Source organism: Elephas maximus, chromosome 10 (assembly GCF_024166365.1).
Source record: "Elephas maximus indicus isolate mEleMax1 chromosome 10, mEleMax1 primary haplotype, whole genome shotgun sequence".
Taxonomy (NCBI): domain Eukaryota; kingdom Metazoa; phylum Chordata; class Mammalia; order Proboscidea; family Elephantidae; genus Elephas; species Elephas maximus.
The window spans coordinates 80870469-80889605 of NC_064828.1; the positions used below are offsets into that span (position 1 = coordinate 80870469).

Genomic DNA, 19137 nt, shown 5'->3' on the forward strand with positions numbered 1-19137 from the left:
TGGGTTATAGGTAAACTTTTTGAAACCAATCACCAGAGAGATGTTATAAAAGGCTTAGTTATACTCTATGGTGGATTCAGATATTGTAGCCTCAGAGCCAGACTTTCTGGAAGAATCTTCCCAGGTTCTAAAATTATATTTCATTAGAGATTCAGATCAGCTTAATTTCTACCCTCCAATTTCTGTAGGATAAGTTGTGAAGTAGACCATGTATGGGATAAAATGAATAAATCTGATGCCTGCTCAAATACAATTCATTTTTCCACCCTGCCATTTGCCAGCACTATATTACTTTTAGGAGACTCAGTAGTGCAGTGGTTAAGCACTCAGCTGCTAACTGAAAGGTCGGCAGTTTGAACCCTAGACTAGCCACTTCAAGGGAGAAAGCTGTGGCAGTCTGCTTCCATAAAGACTTACAGCCTTTGAAACCGTGTGGGGCAGCTCTACTCTGACCCACAGGGTCACTATGGGTTTGAATCGACTGAACAGTAGTGGGTTTTGGTTCTGAATGTCACTTCTATAGATTTTCCTTCCTATTAAGAGGATGCAGATTGGACATCACTAAACTCATTCTCTACTCTCCCCTCATTGTCTTGCAACCCTGTTGGCGCTGAGGCTTCAGTGTTCCGTGGAGAGTGGTTTTCCTGAGTGACGAAGCAGATTGTAATCAGTAGAAGATCCAGATATGGACTGAGAGCTGGACCTCTGCCACTTTTCCCTCCAGCTTTCTCAACACAATGAGTAGAGAATTCCTTTGAGGATCACTGGGTATACTTCAAGCCCCCCTGATCCTGTGGCCCCATTCCAGCCCCAGAGATCTTCCTGTCTAGAACATTTCCGGCCCCTCTGTTCCTTGACTTGGAGAGTTCAGCTCAACATGGGGAAGACACAGAAGACTTGAGGTTATCAAAAGCCTGTTGAATTGTCTGATGCAAGAGTGACTGGCTTGTTTGCCTCCCTGGCTCTCTTCCTGGACTTCAAAGCAGCTGAGAAAACAACCTTTTTCTAAGTCTTGGACAAGGAGGAAAAACCCTGGCATGAAGGGTTTCTGTCGCAGACACTTGGCACAGCTAGAGGAAAGGTTTGTTTAGCTTAGCAATGGGTTTTATTAGCCCAGAAATCCAGTTGAAGTGGGATAATAGGGTCCCTGTTGAAGGACATTTCAGAGTCAGTGGGTTTCCTCTCTAGCTTCTCAGTAGGAACCTTGCATGCAGATAAAAGTATCAGACACATTCAATAAGGACATCAAGCTGAATTCATTTACAACCTCATAATTTTGTGGATCATGGGAGAGACTAAACAGAATTTAAAAGCTAGCAGGAAAGGAAATTGTGGGCAAATGCAAAGTCATATTTCTGAGTTACCTACCCCAGTTGCTTTTCATCCCAGTATTCTTGGCTGAACACATTACATTAGTCTTTAGGGCCCTACATCTTATAACAAGGGGCAGGGTTGGAGAAAATTCAGGCCTACCACCTGCCCCTGAGCCCTGGGTGGTGCAAATGGTTAAGCGCTCAACTATTAACCAAAAGGTTGGCAGTTTGAACTCACCCAGAGGCAAACAGAAAACCAAACCCATTGCCATCAAGTCGATTCCAACTCATAGCAAACCTATGGAACAGAGTAGAACTGCACCATAGTGTTTCCAAGGCTGTAATCTTTAAGGAAGCTGACAGCCACATCTCTCCCATGGGGTGGCTGGTGGGTTCGAACTGCCTGATTTTTGGTTAGCAGTTATGAGCACTTAACCAGTACATCACTCGCCTTGAAAACCCTATGGAGTACAGTGCTACTCTGCAGTATGTGGGGTCACCATTAGTTGGAATCAACAGCAACCGGTTTGTTTTTTTTTATTTACCACCTGCCCCTTCAGCAAGAAATCCTTCTACTTACACTTTCTCTTTGCCAGCTCGTTCTAATCTGCCCCTTGCCCCAAACCAATTTGAGATTTAGGGTGGTGGGTGGGAAGGGGAAGAAAATAAAAGAGAGGAAGGACTCATTACCAGTGTTAAAGGAAGCCTGCCTGGCACAGGGATTAGAAAGGAGAAAGTGGAAGAATCGGTGCCAGCTTGCCCTTAGCACATGGCTGCCTATTCCTGTCTGCTTTCCTGGGCCACAAAAGCAAAACTCACTTTTTCCTAAGTTGGGGCTCTATTGCAAGAACTTATGCAACCTGCCAGGACCAGAATGCTATTAAAAGCAGCCTCCAGAATGGTCTGTACCTAGGTTCCTAACACCTTTGTGCTGCCTGTCCCACACTGGCCTTTCTGGCCACCCATGGAGGAGAAGGGCTGGGTTGGGTTGCGCCAGATGAGGGTCACACCTATACTTCAAAAAAGAGGACACAAGCACTATCCCTAGAAGGTTTCACCGTCCTGGAGGAGGACCAGGGTTCCTATGCCCAGCCCTTTCTGTTCTGCGACTCCTTTTCCACACTCTGAGCCTTATGGAAGTGGGGTCAGGCCAGGAAAAACATGTGATGCTATAGCAAATGAAAACCGAAGAAAGACTTGACTTTAGGCCTGCCCAAACTGAAAATCTTGGCAGTGATTGACTGGGCAGCCTGCTCTTTTCTCTGGCATCTTCTGCATTCCCCAATTTGGAGTGGGGGGCAGGGAGGAAGGGTTCCCGGATGAGTCTTCAAAGTGAATATAGTCAGTAAAGCTTCTGTGTGTCATCAGTTTGTACATTAATTCATTCATTCAGTTTCATAATTGAGCCTTTACTATATATATAGCGCCATGTTGGAGGTTGGTAGGACAAGAAGCAGCAGCAACAATAATGATGGTCTCTGCCTTCAAATAGATTAAGTAAATTCATGTAAGATCAACTTAAAATAGAGAAAAGTATAAAGTGCTACTACAGCAGTACAGATAAAGTTGGATGGGATTAAAAAGAGACTAGCTCATGCTGGAGAAGTCAGCATAGACTTTCTGGAGATGGTACCAAATTTTGTGTGTATGGTGAAAAAAACTTGTGTTTAGAATTAGCAAGCTGAACTCAATTTAGATGATCCCAATTTTGTTGGCAACAGCCAAAGCACCATAGTCAGGAGCCAGTCAAACTTATGCCTTCTTCTGTCCATCAGGCCTGATCAAGGTGTTGACCTTGGCCATATCAACATCATAGAGCTTCTTCACAGCCTGTTTCATCTGGTGCTTGTTGGTCTTCACATTCACAATGAGCACAAGTGTGTCGCTATCTTCGATCTTCTCCATGGCTGACTCAGTGGTCGGCAGAACTTGATGATGGTGTAGCAGTCAAGCTTGTTTCTCCTGGGGGTGCTCTTGCAAGGATATTTGTGCTGCCTTCAGAACCTCAATGTCTTGGGCTGCCAGAGGTAGATGAAGTGCAGATCTTCTTTTTTTTTTTTTTCATGGCTGCCTCTCAGCACTGCCTTCCTGGCCTTCAGTGACTTTGCTTTGGTTTCAGTTTTAGGAGGGGCAGAAGCTTCCTTCTTTGCTTTCGGAGCCATCTTTATAAAAAGCAAGATGGTATTATTTGTATGGGGCTCCAAAGATAATTAGGAATTAGGCATTCAGAGATGAAGGGCAGGAGGAAGACTGCCAATGTGGAAGCTCGTGAACAGCTGAGGCCACCCACATGGGTGTCCAGTCTAATTCCCATCCTTGTCTTGACTCATGCAGTATCCATGCTGCAGGAAAAAATGTCCTTATTGACTATTATGCATTCATCCTCACATGATATTTTACCCCAGGGAAGTAGGTTGATCTATATGTGCCACATTGGGGCTGCCATCAAAGTGGTTAAAAGTATGAACTGTAGAACCAGATGATCTGTGTTAGAATCCTGGCTTTAACACTTATAAACTACCTACCTCAAAGGGTTGTTGAGAGGATTAATATCTGTTGGTGGTGGTGATTGTTTTCATCATTATTATTACTATGGGATTCCCGGAAGGCTCCACCACCCACCTCCCTGATCCAGCAAGACTTTCCACCAGTTTAGATCCATTATCCTCCCTTTGAAGTCTTGTATTAAAATGCAAACATACCTGAAAAGGTTAACACTGAAAAGTTTAAATCAGCTGTCATTTTAGGACTAAAGAGAATTAACCAAAAACCAAACCCATTGTCGTCAAGTCAATTCCAACTCCTAATGACCCTATAGGACAGAGTAGAACTGCCCCATAGATTCCAAAGCTGTAATCTTTACAGAAGCCACATATTTCTCCCATGAAGCTGCTGATGGGTTCAAACTGCCAACCTTTCAGTTAGCAGCCCAGTGCTTAACCACTGTGCCACCAGGGCTGACAGTTATTTGCTGACAGCGTAATAGGTACCTGAGGGGAGAAACATAAAAGAAGGAGGAGAGAATCCGCAAGGAAGGTCAGTGAGCTCCAAATGAAAACTGCTTCTAAATTTGTCTAGAGTACAGAGACCTCTGTGTTTTCACTTGTAAGTTGGAAGAAACCTCCACACATACAGCTTAGGGATTGTCTTGGGCTGGATTCTCCTGTGGAGCAAAACCAGTGAAGCATGTGTGTGTGTGTGTGTGTGTGTTATGTAAAATAAAAAGAAAGAGAGATTTATTACAAGGAAATGGCTCACATGGTTGTAGAGGCTGGCAAGTCCCAAGACCACAGGTCAGTTGTCAGGCTGGAGGCTTCTCCAGACTCAAGTAGCTGCAGGGGCTGACAGACCTAGGATTGGCAGGCCAGATGACTGGCCACTGGCTCACAGGCTGCTGAGGCCAACGAATCCCAATATTGGCTAGGTCAAGTTCCAAAAACCAGAGGTCAGATGGTGATGAGCCAGATGCAGAATCCAGAGCAAGAGCCTTGCTGGAACATCCGTTTATATACTGGAGGCAGGCTACAACCCCAAGGAATCTCCCTGATAACAGATTGGCTGTTCATAGAAGATCGCATTATGGAGTTAATTACATCATTACACAGCTGCCAAATTACATCATAACTGCCAAACCATTGAGAACCATGGCCTAGCCAAGTTGACACATAACCTTAACCATCACAGGGATAAAATCAGGAATAGTGAGGAAAAGCCCTGTCAGTCACAATTTTTTAGGAGCCCACTGTATGCAAAGCATTGGACTGGGCCCTATAGAAGGAAAAAGAGTAGATACAAAAAAAAAAAAAAAAAGCCACTGATCTTTTTTTTTTTTAGCAATCCTATTAAGAATTCAGAACATACATATAAGAAATAAATTGCAGTAGAAACATATGGCAGTCTTTTTTTTTTATAATTTTTATTATGCTTTAAGTGAAAGTTTACAAGTCAAGTCAGTCACTCACACAAAAACTTATATACACCTTACTACATACTACCAATTACTCTGCCCCTGATGAGACAGCCCTCTCCCTCCCTCCATTCTCTCTTTTCATGTCCATTTTGCATATGGCAGTCTTTTAATAAGTGCAAACTCACACAGTGCAAACTGAATCTGCCTCAGCCATTGTAGGTACTCGTAATGGGTTGAATTGTGCTCCTCCAAAAATTTATGTCTACCCAGAACCTCAGAATGTGAATTTATTTGGAAATAAATTCTTTGCAGATGTAATTAAAGTTCAAGATAAAATTGTATTGCATTCACATGAACCCTAAATCCAATGAGAGAGTCCTTATAAAAGAATACACAGATACACAAAGATGGAGGCAGAGATTGGAAGGCCGTCATGGACCATTCCTGCCAACACCTTGATTTTGGGCCTCTGGACTACATACAGATCTGTGAAAGAATACATTTCTGTTGTTTTTATCCAGAACATTTTGTGGTCATTTGTTATAGCAGCCCTAGAAAACTAACACAGTACTCGATAAATGTCTGTTGATAGATTGAATGAATGAATGAGTGAATGTCCAAGAATGAGGGGTTCATAATAGAATCAAAGTCATGAAAGCACAAAAGCCAAAGACATCTCTGTATTATCTGTCTTCTGCCACAAGAATGTAACTTCCATGAGAGCAATGACTTTGTCTGTCTTGTCTGCTGCTAGGTCCTCGCACTAGAACAGTACCTGGCACAAAGTAAAAGGCTCAGTAAATATTCGTGGATTGAATATGTGCATGGATGGTTTGGTGGATGGTACAGATATTGGGAATTATTTCCAGATAGCAGTGGGTTTTGGAGCCCAGCACCTAGTACAAAACCCAATCCCACTGCCGTCAAGTCAATTCCAACTCATGGTGAACCCACATGTTACAGTATAGACCTGCTCCATAGGGTTTTCTTGGCTATAATCTTTACAGAAGCAGATTGTCAGGACTTTCTTCTGTGGAGCCAGTGGGTGGATTCTGCTAACCTTTCAGTTAGTAGTCAAGTCAGTACAAACCATTTACACCACCCAGGAGACCTCTAACACATAGTCAATACACATTACCTGTTCCTTGAAAGAATTTAAAAATACCAGTGATCATTTTCCTTGCAAGAATAGGTGAAGAGAGAAGATAGTATATTCATATCGTTGAGCTGATCTGATATGGAAGAAACATTGAATAAAAATCAATCTGGCTATTTGCAGGAGGCAGAGTTAACAGCTTACGATACCGCACACCTACCATGTGGAGCTCCAGGTTTTGTGACCTACATGTATCTACACTTGTTCTTGCCCAATTCTGTATTTCCATGAACCCTCAGAGAGTTCCATAGTCAGCTTTACACTGGGACCCTGGAGTTTTATTAGGCAGCCAGTCCTTCCTGTAGTGCATTATGTATTGGAGTAAATAGGAGGACACTTGACAAACAGCCCAAGTAAGACAATGATTAGAACAACCCAAGTTTATGGTATGGCAGAACAACTGAGACAGAATAGCCAAAATCATCTGCTAGGGGTTTGTTTATTTTAAAGTAGAATAGTTTACAGCTTGAAAAGCAGAAAAGCCAAGGGCATGTAGTATTGATTCACATCTAAGAAAGAGAATGCTTGTATATTCACAAATGTGCTTGGCAAGCATCACTTTTTTCTGAAACGTCTTGGGCTAGAAAGCTAATTTGCACTTCTCTTTATAGAATGTAACATTACCGAGTCTACAGATCAGGAAACTCAAGCTAAAGGCTATATGAGCCTTCACCCAGTCCTCTTATTGTCATGTTTGCATTGAAGTATTTGTGGTCATGAATTGCTTTGGGCGTCTAACCACCTTGATGGTTCTACTTTGATTGTTCTCCTGTTGTCAATTTCCATCCAGAATTTGGACCCTAATCCAAGTACATTTCACCAGGCATAGTTTGCCAAGTGAGGAGGACAGCAGGAACTTCACCTCCCTTGTTCCAGTTACTGTGTCTCCATCGATGTTACCTGAGGCCGCACTAAATTTTTGAAATCACATCTCATAGCCCACTCACATTGAACTGTGGTTTCTGAGTGCTAAATCTCATCACCCTCATGCTGTAGCCAGTTGTTGGTCCTTGTTCTCAAAGATAAGATCTTACATTTGTTTTAATAAAATTGCATCCTAAAAGATTTGTAGGATTTGCCCCAACAAATAAAATTAAGATTTGTTGTGACAACATGATCGTCTAATCCAATATATTAATACTTTCTCTAAATGTTTGTCTTTTGTTACCTCAATGGAATGAGTTACCTTCTAATCTATCAATCTGAAAGTTCTAGCCAATAAAGGAAGTGGGGTTCATCTGACATAACTGATCACTTCCTCTTTTTCTTACTGCACACAAACCATTCTTTTGATAATCCATCTTAAAACTCTTTCCCAGAAGGATAGTACATTATCAGTGACTTGGCCCACAAATCCAAATGTCATCTTCTCAGTAAGGTCACCCCTTAACTACCCTATTTAAAATTGACCCCTTCCTTCAATACAATACACTCCCTATACTCTTTCTGTGCTTTTTTTTCCCCATGACACATATTATCATCTAATATACCGTACTCCCACGTGTCTGTCAGTTTGTCGTACTGTGGGGGCTTGTGTGTTGCTGTGATGCTGGAAGCTATGCTACCGGTATTCAGATACCAGTAGGGTCACCCATGGAGGACAGGTTTCAGCTGAGCTTCCAGGCTAAGACAGACTAGGAAGAAGGACCCAGCAGTCTACTTCTGAAAAGCATTAGCCAGTGAAAACCTTATGAATAGCAGCAGAACATTGTCTAATATAGTCCTATGTAGCAACCCTCTGAGTCGGAATCGACTCGATGGCACTGGGTTGGGGTTTAGTGCTGGAAGATGAGCCCCCCAGGTTGGAAGGCACTCAAAAGATGACTGGAGAAGAGCTGCCTCCTCAAAGTAGAGCCAACCTTAATGACGTGGATGGAGTAAAGCTTTCGGGACCTTCATTTGCTGATGTGGCACGACTCAAAATGAGAAGAAACAGCTGCAAACATCCATTAATAATCGGAACCTGGAATATACGAAGTATGAATCTAGGAAAATTGGAAATCGTCAAAAATGAAACGGAACGCATAAACATCGATATCCTAGGCATTAGTGAGCTGAAATGGACTGGTATTGGCCCTTTCGAATCAGACAATCATATAGTCTACTATGCTGGGAATGAGAACTCGAAGAGGAATGGTCTTGCATTCATCATCAAAAAGAACATTTCAAGATCTATCCTGAAGTACAAAGCTGTCAGTGATAGGATAATATCCATACGCCTACAAGGAAGACCAGCTAATACCACTATTATTCAAATTTACGCACCAACCACTAGGGCCAAAGATGAAGAAATAGAAGATTTTTATCAGCTGCTGCAGTCTGAAATTGATCAAACATGCAATCAAGATGCATTTATAATTACTGGTGATTGGAATACGAAAGTTGGAAACAAAGAAGGATCAGTAGTTGGAAAATATGGCCTTGGCGATAGAAACAATGCCGGAGATCGAATGATAGAATTTTGCAAGACCAACGACTTCTTCATTGCAAATACCTTCTTTCACCAACATAAACGGCAACTATACACATGGACCTCGCCAGACGGAACGCACAGAAATCAAATTGACTACATCTGTGGAAAGAGACGATGGAAAAGCTCAATATCATCAGTCAGAACAAGGCCAGGGGCCGACTGTGGAACAGACCATCAATTGCTCATATGCAAATTCAAGCTGAAACTGAAGAAAATCAGAGCAAGTCCACGAGAGCCAAAATATGACCTTGAGTATATCCCACCTGAATTTAGAGACCATCTCAAGAATAGATCTGACGCATTGAACACTAGTGACTGAAGACCAAAGGAGTTGTGGAATTACATCAAGGACATCATCCATGAAGAAAGCAAGAGGTCACTAAAAAGACAGGAAAGAGAGAAAAGACCAAGGTGGATGTCAGAGGAGACTCGGAAACTTGCTCTTGAGCATCGAGCAGCTAAAGCAAAAGGAAGAATTCATGAAGTAAAAGAACTGAAGATTTCAAAGGGCCTCTCGAGAAGACAAAATAAAGTATTATAATGACATGTGCAAAGAGCTGGAGATGGAAAACCAAAAGGGAAGAACACGCTCAGCGCTTCTCAAGCTGAAAGAACTGAAGAAAAAATTCAAGCCTCGAGTTGCAATAGTGAAGGATTCCATGGGGAAAATATTAAACGAGGCAGGAAGCATCAAAAGAAGATGGAAGGAATACACAGAGTCATTATACCAAAAAGAATTAGTCGATGTTCAACCATTTCAAGAGGTGGCATATGATCAGGAACTGATGGTACTGAAGGAAGAAGTCCAAGCTGCTCTGAAGGCACTGGCGAAAAACAAGGCTCCAAGAATTGATGGAATATCAATTGAGATGTTTCAACAAACAGATGCAGCACTGGAGGTGCTCACTCGTCTATGCGAAAAACTATGGAAGACAGCTTCCTGGACAACTGACTGGAAGAGATCCATATTTATGCCTATTCCCAAGAAAGGTGATCCAACCGAATGTGGAAATTATACAACAATATCATTAATATCACACGCAAGCAAAATTCTGCTGAAGATCATTCAAAAATGGCTGCAGCAGTATATCAACAGGGAAATGCCAGAAATTCAGGCCTGTTTCAGAAGAGGACGTGGAACCAGGGATATCATCGCTGATGTCAGATGGATCCTGGCTAAAAGCAGAGAATACCAGGAGGATGTTTACCTGTGTTTTATAGATTATGCAAAGGCATTTGCCTGTGTGGATCATAACAAACTATGGATAATGTTGGGAAGAATGAGAATTCCAGAACATTTAATTGTACTCATGAGGAACCTTTACATAGATCAAGAGGCAGTTGTTTGGACAGAACAAGGGGATACTGATTGGTTTAAAGTCAGGAAAGGTGTGCGTCAGGGTTGTATTCTTTCACCATACCTATTTAATCTGTATGCTGAACAAATAATATGAGAAGCTGGACTATATGAAGAAGAACAGGGCATCAGGATTGGAGAGACTCATTAAAAAACAACCTGCATTATTCTCTGCTTTCAGCCAGGATCCATCTGACACACCCTTGCTTGCTGAAAGTGAAGAGGACTTGAAGCACTTACTAATGAAAATCAAAGACCACAGCCTTCAGTATGGATTACACCTCAACATAAAGAAAACAAAAATCCTCACAACTGGACCAATGAGCAACATCATGATAAAGGGAGAAAAGATTGAAGTTGTCAAGGATTTCATTTTACTTGGATCCACAATCGACAGCCATGGAAGCAGCAGTCAAGAAATCAAAAGACGCATTGTATTGGGCAAATCTGCTGCAAAGGACCTCTTCAAAGTGTTGAAGAGGAAAGATGTCACCCTGAAGACTAAGGTACACCTGACCCAAGCCATGGTATTTTCAATCGCATCATATGCATGTGAAAGCTGGACAATGAATAAGGAAGACCGAAGAAGAGCTGACGCCTTTGAATTGTGGTGTTGGCGAAGAATGTTGAATATACCATGGACTGCCAAAAGAACGAACAAATCTGTCTTAGAAGAAGTACAACCAGAATGCTCCTTAGAAGCAAGGATGGCGAGACTGCGTCTTACATACTTTGGACATGTTGTCAGGAGGGATGAGTCCCTGGAGAGGAACATCATACTTGGCAGAGTACAGGGTCAGCAGAAAAGAGGAAGACCCTCAATGAGGTAGACTGACACAGTGGCTGCAACAATGGGCTCAAGTATAACAACGATTGTGAGGATGGCTCAGGACTGGGCAGTGTTTCATTCTGTTGTGCATAGGGTCACTATGAGTCGGAACCGATTTGACGACACCTAACCACAACAACAACATACCATATAGTTTACTCATTTATTTTGTTGTCTTTTTTGCCTCCTTTATAATGTAAGCTTTGTTAGAACAGCATTTTTTGTTAGTTCTATTCCCTGCTGTTCTCTCATACTTACTGTATGGACGTGTGTAAGAATCAGTGTCTTCATCCTAGTCAGTAAGAATGTTGCATGTGACAGGGCCAACGCTAGAATCCAGTATATTCTGCTAGAGTTTTCTACCCCCTTGCCAGATTGCTGTTGACCCTTTGGTCACTTACAGGTCCGCTTAATGGTATTAGCATCCAACCCAACTACTTGTCTTCCCTTTATTCAGAAAGCTATTGTAATAGTTTGTCAATATTTTTGCTAAAAATCAGATATTTCGTGTTGGTGGCAACCCTCTGATCTATCTATCTGGAAGTTCTATCCAGAAAAAGGAAGTGGGGATCATCTGACGTAACTGATTACTTCCACTTTTTCTTACTGCACACAAGTCATCCTTTTGATAATCCATTTTAAAACTCTTCCCCAGAAAGACAGTGTATTAATCAGTAACCTGCCCAAGTCCCTTGACTCCCTGAGAAAGAGGGCCCTCCTAGACTGGGCTCAGGGCTTGTTCACAAAGTGAAGGTGTGGACCCAGTTAGAAGGCTACTGAAATAATTCCGGGATGAGATGACATCTGAATTTAAGCCTCCCAGCTCTATGACATTCCACCTCCATCATCTGACTGCTCTCCCTCTCAAGGGGAGGATTCAGATGCCATTTGTTGTAGCATTAGAATATCATATACTTTTTTCTGGGCCTCAGATTATGCAGTCTATAAAGTAAAAATAGTAATACGATTTTCAAAAATACAGTATAATACTTTATCTATTATTTATTTATACCCTTTAGTTTTGTGGCCAGTTGCCACATGCAGACAATGAAGTGCTGAGGCTTTAGATATGTTTAGTGTATTTTTTTATTGCTATTTTACATAAGTATTTATACTTCTCTCATCCGTTTCTTTTTTTCCCCATTCTTTCTGATACAGCTATGGTTTTGACCCTTGTCACCTGATATCTGAATTATCACAATAGCCTCCTAACTAGCTCCAGGCCTCCAAACTCTTATCTGTCTTAGACTCTTCAATCAAGCTGATTGCCTGGAAACTTGCTACACAGTGTCAGCATCAGCGTGCCCTGGGAGCTTTTAGAAATGCAGGCTCTCAGGCCCCACTGACGGAGAATCTGCCTGTTCACAGGATCCCCAGGCGATTCACACCACATTAAAGCTTGAGAAGCACTGACTGCCCTTTCTTCTACCATGCCATCCCCCTAGTAAGAGGCATCTCATAAACTTCACATTGAACCGTCCCTAAACTATCTCAGTCAGGAAAGAACCCACTTTAATCTTCAGTGGAGCTGTTCTGGCCATGAAGATGTAAATGCCCAGCTGGAACATCTACTCACTGGTTGTTATGGATTGAGTTGTGTCCCGCAAAAAGATATGTTAAAAAGTCCTAACTCCAATACCTGTGAACGTGACCTTTGGAAATAGTGTCTTTCTTTGAAAATGTTATCAATTAATGAGGTCATACCAGAGTAAAAATAGTAGGTTGGGCCTAATCCCATCTGAATGGTGTCTTATTTAAAAAAAAACTCCCACGTAGAGGAGAACTGCCCCATAGGGTCTCCAAGGCTGTAATCTTTACAGAAGCAGATTGCCACATCTTTTTCTTATGGAACTGGTGGGTTCAAACCAACAACCGTTTGGTTAGCAGACAAGCACTTTAACCACTGCGCCACCAAGACTCCTTGGTGTCTTATAAAAGGGGAGGACAGGGAGGCAGAGTAACACAGGAGGAAGACACCATGTGCAGATACATCTCCAAGCAGCAAAGGAATGCCAAGCGTTGCCATCAGAAACCAGAAGCTAGGAGGGAGGCTGGAACAGTTCCTCTCTCAGACCCTTCACAAGGAATTGACATGGCCGATACCCTGATTTTGGACTTCTAGCCTCCAGAACTGAGAGGCATTAGATTTCTGGTCTTTAAAGCCATCCACTTTGTGGTACTTAGTTCCTGCAGCCCTAGGAGACTAAGACACTGGCTCTAAGAATGATGAGCAAGTTTCTCTAGATAACTTTAGAGCTGCTGTCAGAATCTTGAGGTCCAACTAGAAAATTTTTTCCTTCTGGAAAAAGCAAGGTATATTGCTTCTTGGCAAGTGAGAGCTAAGAGACAGTTGGGAAACATATGTGATGAATTGATTGGAACTGTACCTGTTATTTATTATATACTTACTGTGTGTTTGACACAATGATAGGCATTTTATATACTTAATTTAATACTCAAAATGATCCCAATTTGGCAAATGTTGTTATCCCCATTTTACATGTGAGGAAACTGAGACTCAAAAAGGTTAATTTGTCCAGAGTTGCAGTATTGGTTAGAGCTCAGGCTACACTATAGTAACAAAAAACCCACCCAATGCTGTAGAGTCGATTCCGACTCATAGCGACCCTATAGGACAGAGTAGAACTGCCCCATAGAGTTTCCAAGGAGACACCCTGAAATACAGTAGTTCAGACAAGCAGCTCTGTCTAAAGATGGACAGGTGACCCCAAGTGGGACGGTTCAGTGCTCTATGATGTCATCTATCTTTCTTCTCTCTTGTTGCTTTGTTATCCCCCAGGATGTTGTCCACATCCATATGTTGAAGCTGGTCCCTGCCCTTAGAAAGAAGGAAAGAGAAAGTGAAGAGCATGTGATTTTCTTATGAAAACATAGTCTGGAATTTTTGCCTGTTACTTCTGCACACATTCTGTTAGCCAGAGTTTGGTTAAATGGCCACATCCAGCTTCAAAAAAGGCAGACAAATGTCGAAACTTGGGGAGTTACTTACTAAAAGGAAGAAGGGGGAACGGATAGTAGGGGAAATTTATAGTCCCTGCCACAGGCACCTAGGTAATCAGTGGGAGAGTCTGGATTCATATACATTATACTACTTCTCATAGTTGACAGTCAGTAATGTTCGTTGAATTGAGATGCATTGAGATATTACACGTTGGCCTTTTGGTTATTTAAAATTATTTCTTTCTGTTCTTGGCTCCCTGATTACCTAAGTGGCTCTGTGCCAAACCATTCCTATTGTTGATGATGTTGTTTTATTTGTAAAATAGGAAAGTAATATTCATCTTCTTTTAGTAGAAATGATAAAATATAATAGAAATGTGGTTCTATAGAACCACATGACGTGATAATGTGTTAATGATACTCACATTTTAATGACAAAATGACCATTTCCTTTAAAGTAAGTATCTTCTTGGGACAATGCCCATTGATATTCTGTTTTAGATGGTAAATCAGTCAACTTTTGCTACAGTAATGCTTTGTGATTACTCCAGAATCTCAGAGGTGTACAGTAGAAGCATTTGACTCATATGCAGGTGGACCTGTGGGAGTTGGCTGGGCCTAGCTGGGCAGCTCAGCTCCAGGCAACTCTCATCACCCTTCTGGGACAGTAGCTTGGATGTATTTTTCTCTGGCAATGGGAGAGCATGAGTGAACAAGTGGAAGTATGTGAGGCTTCTTGAGGCCTGGGCTGAGAACTACCTCAAATCTATTTACCAAAGCAAGTCATGAGTCCAAGCCCATAATCAAGAGCCATGGGAAATACTCCACCCTTTTAGTAAGAGGCCATGCAGTCACATGACAAAGGGTGTGACTATAGACGGGTTGAAGCATTGGGGTCAGCAACACACAACACACCCATCCATAGCTAGCATTGCCTTTATAGCAAGTTATTTTGAGTATTTACAGTGATGGTAAATCTTTATCTTTTAAGGGTGACTTTGACGCCTTTTTTAGTAAAATAGATAAGTTTGATGGCTACAACTAAAGAATCAGTCTTGGTTTATCTTTGGACAGAAAAATAGCTGTTTAAGTGGGTGACATAAAATAATAAGACTTATTTCTAGAAGCATTCGGTGGCAGAGTAAGTGTATGACTTTTCAAGGTGACCACTTTGAAGGGATAAAACTCATTTGAACATTTAGTTTTCTAATCATTTTTTAAAAAATAAACCTTACAGCTTACAGGTTACCACTTTGTTTCAACAGTTTGGTGGGAAAGGGAGTGAGTAGAGGTTCATCCCTAATATCTCCTTTGACTAACATGGGAAAATATGCTTTGTGTGCAGATTCTCATTGCCAAGTCCCCTCTGGCTCCTTTCACCTCATTTGTCTACACCATCAAGGATGAAGGCCTGGTTCTTCAAGGTAAGACCTTTGAATTAAACCATTTATTTAAGCTAATTATTGCTCAGTGCTGCCCACTGCTCGTGGTAATTGCCACTGTGATCCTGCTAGAAGCTACTTCAAGACAGAATCAAAAGCCAGGATGAATTGATCAGTGATATTTATCCTGAAAGATAAAAGAGATTGGTAGTTGCAGCAAGAATTTGACAAAAGATTGAGGTGGGGTTGAGGGAGAACTACAGAATTCCATAGCAGTGAGACAGCTGGAAGTTCTGCCTATCACTTCCGCTCACATTCTGTTAGCCAAAGCTTAGTGAAATGGCCACATCTAGCTTTAAAAGAGGCAGGCAAATGTTGAAGCTTGAGGAGCTATTTACTAAAACGGAGAAGGGGGAATGGACAGCAGGGGAAATTGTAGGCCCTGCTATAGGCACCTAGCCAATGAGTAGAAGAGTGTGAATTCATACGCATTATACTACTGTATGTAAAAATGAGTCTCCAACCAAGCAAGCTAGGAACTGCTACCACCACAGTCCTGTCAGATCCTATGGAGTGAGGAACTGGGCATTGAGTCTCCTGCACCAGTTTGGAGGAGCCACCTCGCTTAGCAGGCTGAAAAACCATCTAGGTCGGCAGCCCGTGGGGCACTTTGTCATGGCTCCATGCTCCCTACTTTCACCGTCTCCTTCTAGTTCCTCCATTTCCTTTCCCTGTTTTGAAGTTCTAGCAGGGCATTTCCCCTGAGGACCAGACCTCACTGACCTGTATCTTGTGACATGGGCCTGGGACTTGGAAAGAGTGAGTTCTTGCTCAGGGTGGAGCACCACAAGACCACAACCCAGAGCTCACTGATCTACAAGTGGTGGCTCAGTCCTAGTTGCTGGACACTCTGGTGGTCACTGGTGCCCAATGGCAGGTCTGTCCAGAAAACAGTTAACATTAGGGGTAAATGCAAACACCATTAAACTCAGAAGAATCAGCCCATGGGGTAGATGTCATCTGCTTTGTGAGGAAAGGGTCCCTGCAGAGGCTCTCAGGATACACATCTGTCCCCCACTGTCAGGCAAGAGGCCTCACCCACAGAGATGCATAGGTGAGCATCTGGCCTAGACCACAGGGGAGCAGGACAGCATGTTGCCATCACTGCCAATTTGAGGAACATCTGCCCTTTAGGAGCTTGTAAGGAGAATACTGTGTTTTCCTAGGTTTGTGCAACAGGGTGAGTCCCTGCAATATCCCCGTGGAGACCATTGCCCTGCAAAGGTCTAGCAGGATTCTATGGGGCAGGCTGGAAAGTTCATGCTTCTGACTGAGAAACAGGCTACAGCCTTCCCTTTCTTTCCTCTTCTCAAATGTCTGCTTCTTAATGGGCCCAGAAAGCTCTGTGTTTGTTTGGTGGAGCTGAGCTCCACAGCAGGGACTCTCAGGTCCAGGGAAATTTGGGGTAAGAACTACTGACCTTTGGCTCTTAGCCTTTGACTTATGCTATCCAAGTTCCTTGGTAAATATTTTTTTTCACAATTGCAAATATTGTTTTCTGACAAAGAAGCAGAGATTTTAAGACCAGATTAAGCAAAGCAAACAGCAGGCCCCTTTGTTACATACTCTCCAAGGGTGTAGAGAACTAAGCAATCAGAAAGCTGGACTTGTATTTACCTAGTGCTTGGTGTGGCTTTCAGCTCTTCGTTTTTAGAGGCTTTCTTAAAAGATTAGAATTCTAGTAAGTAGCACACTTAGATGAGGATTTTAAGAAATTCTATGGAAGATTATGAGACGATTTCAGGAGGGAAAGAGAGCCCATTCTGCCCTGACAGCCTGCAACAACGTATTTAGAGTCCTGACACGATGCCTGCATCTTGATTCCTGGGCATTTTGGCAACTAGCATTTCTAAGCCTGAACTAACTTGGATAACTTTGGGGATAACATTTGTGGGAACAAGAGTCACAGATTTGCCTCTTGAATGCTTATTGCTAAGTTCATGATTTTTGACAGGGAAGAGGAAGTTGTTCAGAGAAAGTAGACACCGGAAATCCAATGAATTGTTGGAGGCTAAAAATTTACTGCAAGGAACGACTATTAGAAAAAGGTTGGAAAACGGGAGAAAGTGAATTACTAAAAGAGAATGACCTGGAAGTGTGCGTCCAGAGAACAGAAAAACTCAGGAAAATTTCTTATGTTACAAGAACTCCTTACAAGTAAATAAAGCATTTAAGAGACTTCAGAATCTCACCTGGTTGCTTTTCAAACTGTTTTTTCTATCCCACACCCTTCCTCTGAAGCTACACCTCTCTCTGAGGTTTTCTGGGGGGCAGTGGAACCTTCTATCTCTAATTAGCAATGTCACTGAATACAAACCTCCCAGCACCTCCTTCCTCTTGCTATGGGGCTCCCAAGACTTAGGGGAAACAAAAAGAATTCCTGCTCTGTAGAAAAATAGGGACCCTTCTTTATTGGAAAGAACCCTCAGATTTCAATTCCAGCTCTGGTGTGATCTTGAGAAAATCCTTGTGGCCCTAGTTTTGTTAGCTTGAAAATGAAAATGTTACCCTTGATGAACCACTTTTCAAACTTGTTGCAGCCCATTGGTGGGTCTTGAAATCAAACTAATGGGTCACAACCAGCATTTTTTTTTTTTAATGAAATAGAGGTAAATAGAAAATATCAGATTATATTACATACATTATACCGTTTTATGACATGCTTGCTATGTGAGTGAATGAGTGAAAGAGAGAGAGTGTGTGTGTGTGTGTGTGTGTGTGTGTGTGTGTGAAAATTTTGAGTTCATGTTTGAGGGTTGCTATGTAAAATGTCTTTCTTACTTGGTTTGTAGTAACCAGACTGGGTGATCTCTAGTGGCCTCCCCACCTCAGCTTTATCTGATTCTCTTAGGAGGTGGTGTACTTATCATTCATTTAGCTCAGTAGAGCCATACCCTTGAGATCTCCACAGATTGAAACACAAACGGGTTTTTTTTTGCTTGTTTGTTTGTTTCCCACTCTAACCAGCTGACAGAGCTAAAAGACACCTGCACAATTCCCCAGGTTTAAAGCAAAGAAATCTTAGATCCTTGGTGGTGACCTTGGAAAAGTACCAGCAGTCCTAGGCCAAGAAGCCTCCTTATTTGTGAGGGGTTGCTCTGGCATGATAGCTCCCAGTTGGTATAGAGCATGGTGGTACTTGGGCTCTGGGGGCATATCCATGTCTGAGGGGCAGAGAGACAGTGAAGGATGGACTGTAAGAGTGAAGGCAGCTCCTGCAGGACCAACTAAAAGAGGAACTGCCCAGCCTCTTGTGGCCTGACATTTCAATCTGTGTTGGAGCCAGCTTGGAACTGTGGGAAAGAATCCCAACAGGCTAGTCCTGGGGAGGGAAGTGGGGAGTGAGGAGCGGATTGTTAGTGAATGTGGGAATGATCCCTTAGTGCCTTTTATCCCCTTAGCAAGCCCCAATCCCCTTGGCAAGTTCCAAGATTCCTACTGGCCTGCTAACCAAGAGGCCTTATAATACCTGAAGAGCTCCTGAGTGAATAAGCAGGGAGAGGGAATAAAAGGTGAGGCCGAAATTTGATTTACTGGCTCCACAGGCCATTCCCTTCACTAATTCTCAAAGATTAGGATGCTGAGAACAGTCAGCAATTGGGGGCCTTATACCCTTCTTTCCCCTTTGTTCACTGGGATGGGGGAACAATAAAACGGCAGGCTGGAGAGACTGAGGGGCTGGTTAGGGATTTCTCA

At 42.5% G+C, this 19137-nt stretch overlaps 1 protein-coding gene and 1 pseudogene across 4 annotated transcripts in view; one reads left to right on the plus strand and one right to left on the minus strand.

Moving 5' to 3' along the window:
• The window catches only part of RAD51B (RAD51 paralog B), an 834574-nt gene that overhangs the window by 684849 nt on the left and 130588 nt on the right, over positions 1 to 19137 (plus strand). For 2 of the 4 annotated variants that reach the window (XM_049897892.1, XM_049897893.1), the window contains exon 10: positions 15345 to 15423. In XM_049897892.1, coding sequence (XP_049753849.1) covers positions 15345 to 15423 — 79 coding nt within the window. Of the gene's footprint in view, positions 1 to 15344; positions 15424 to 17395; positions 18148 to 19137 lie in introns of those variants that run through there. The other 2 variants (XM_049897891.1, XM_049897894.1) reach the window with 2 other exon arrangements.
• Positions 3006 to 3475, minus strand: LOC126083851 (60S ribosomal protein L23a-like; annotated as a pseudogene).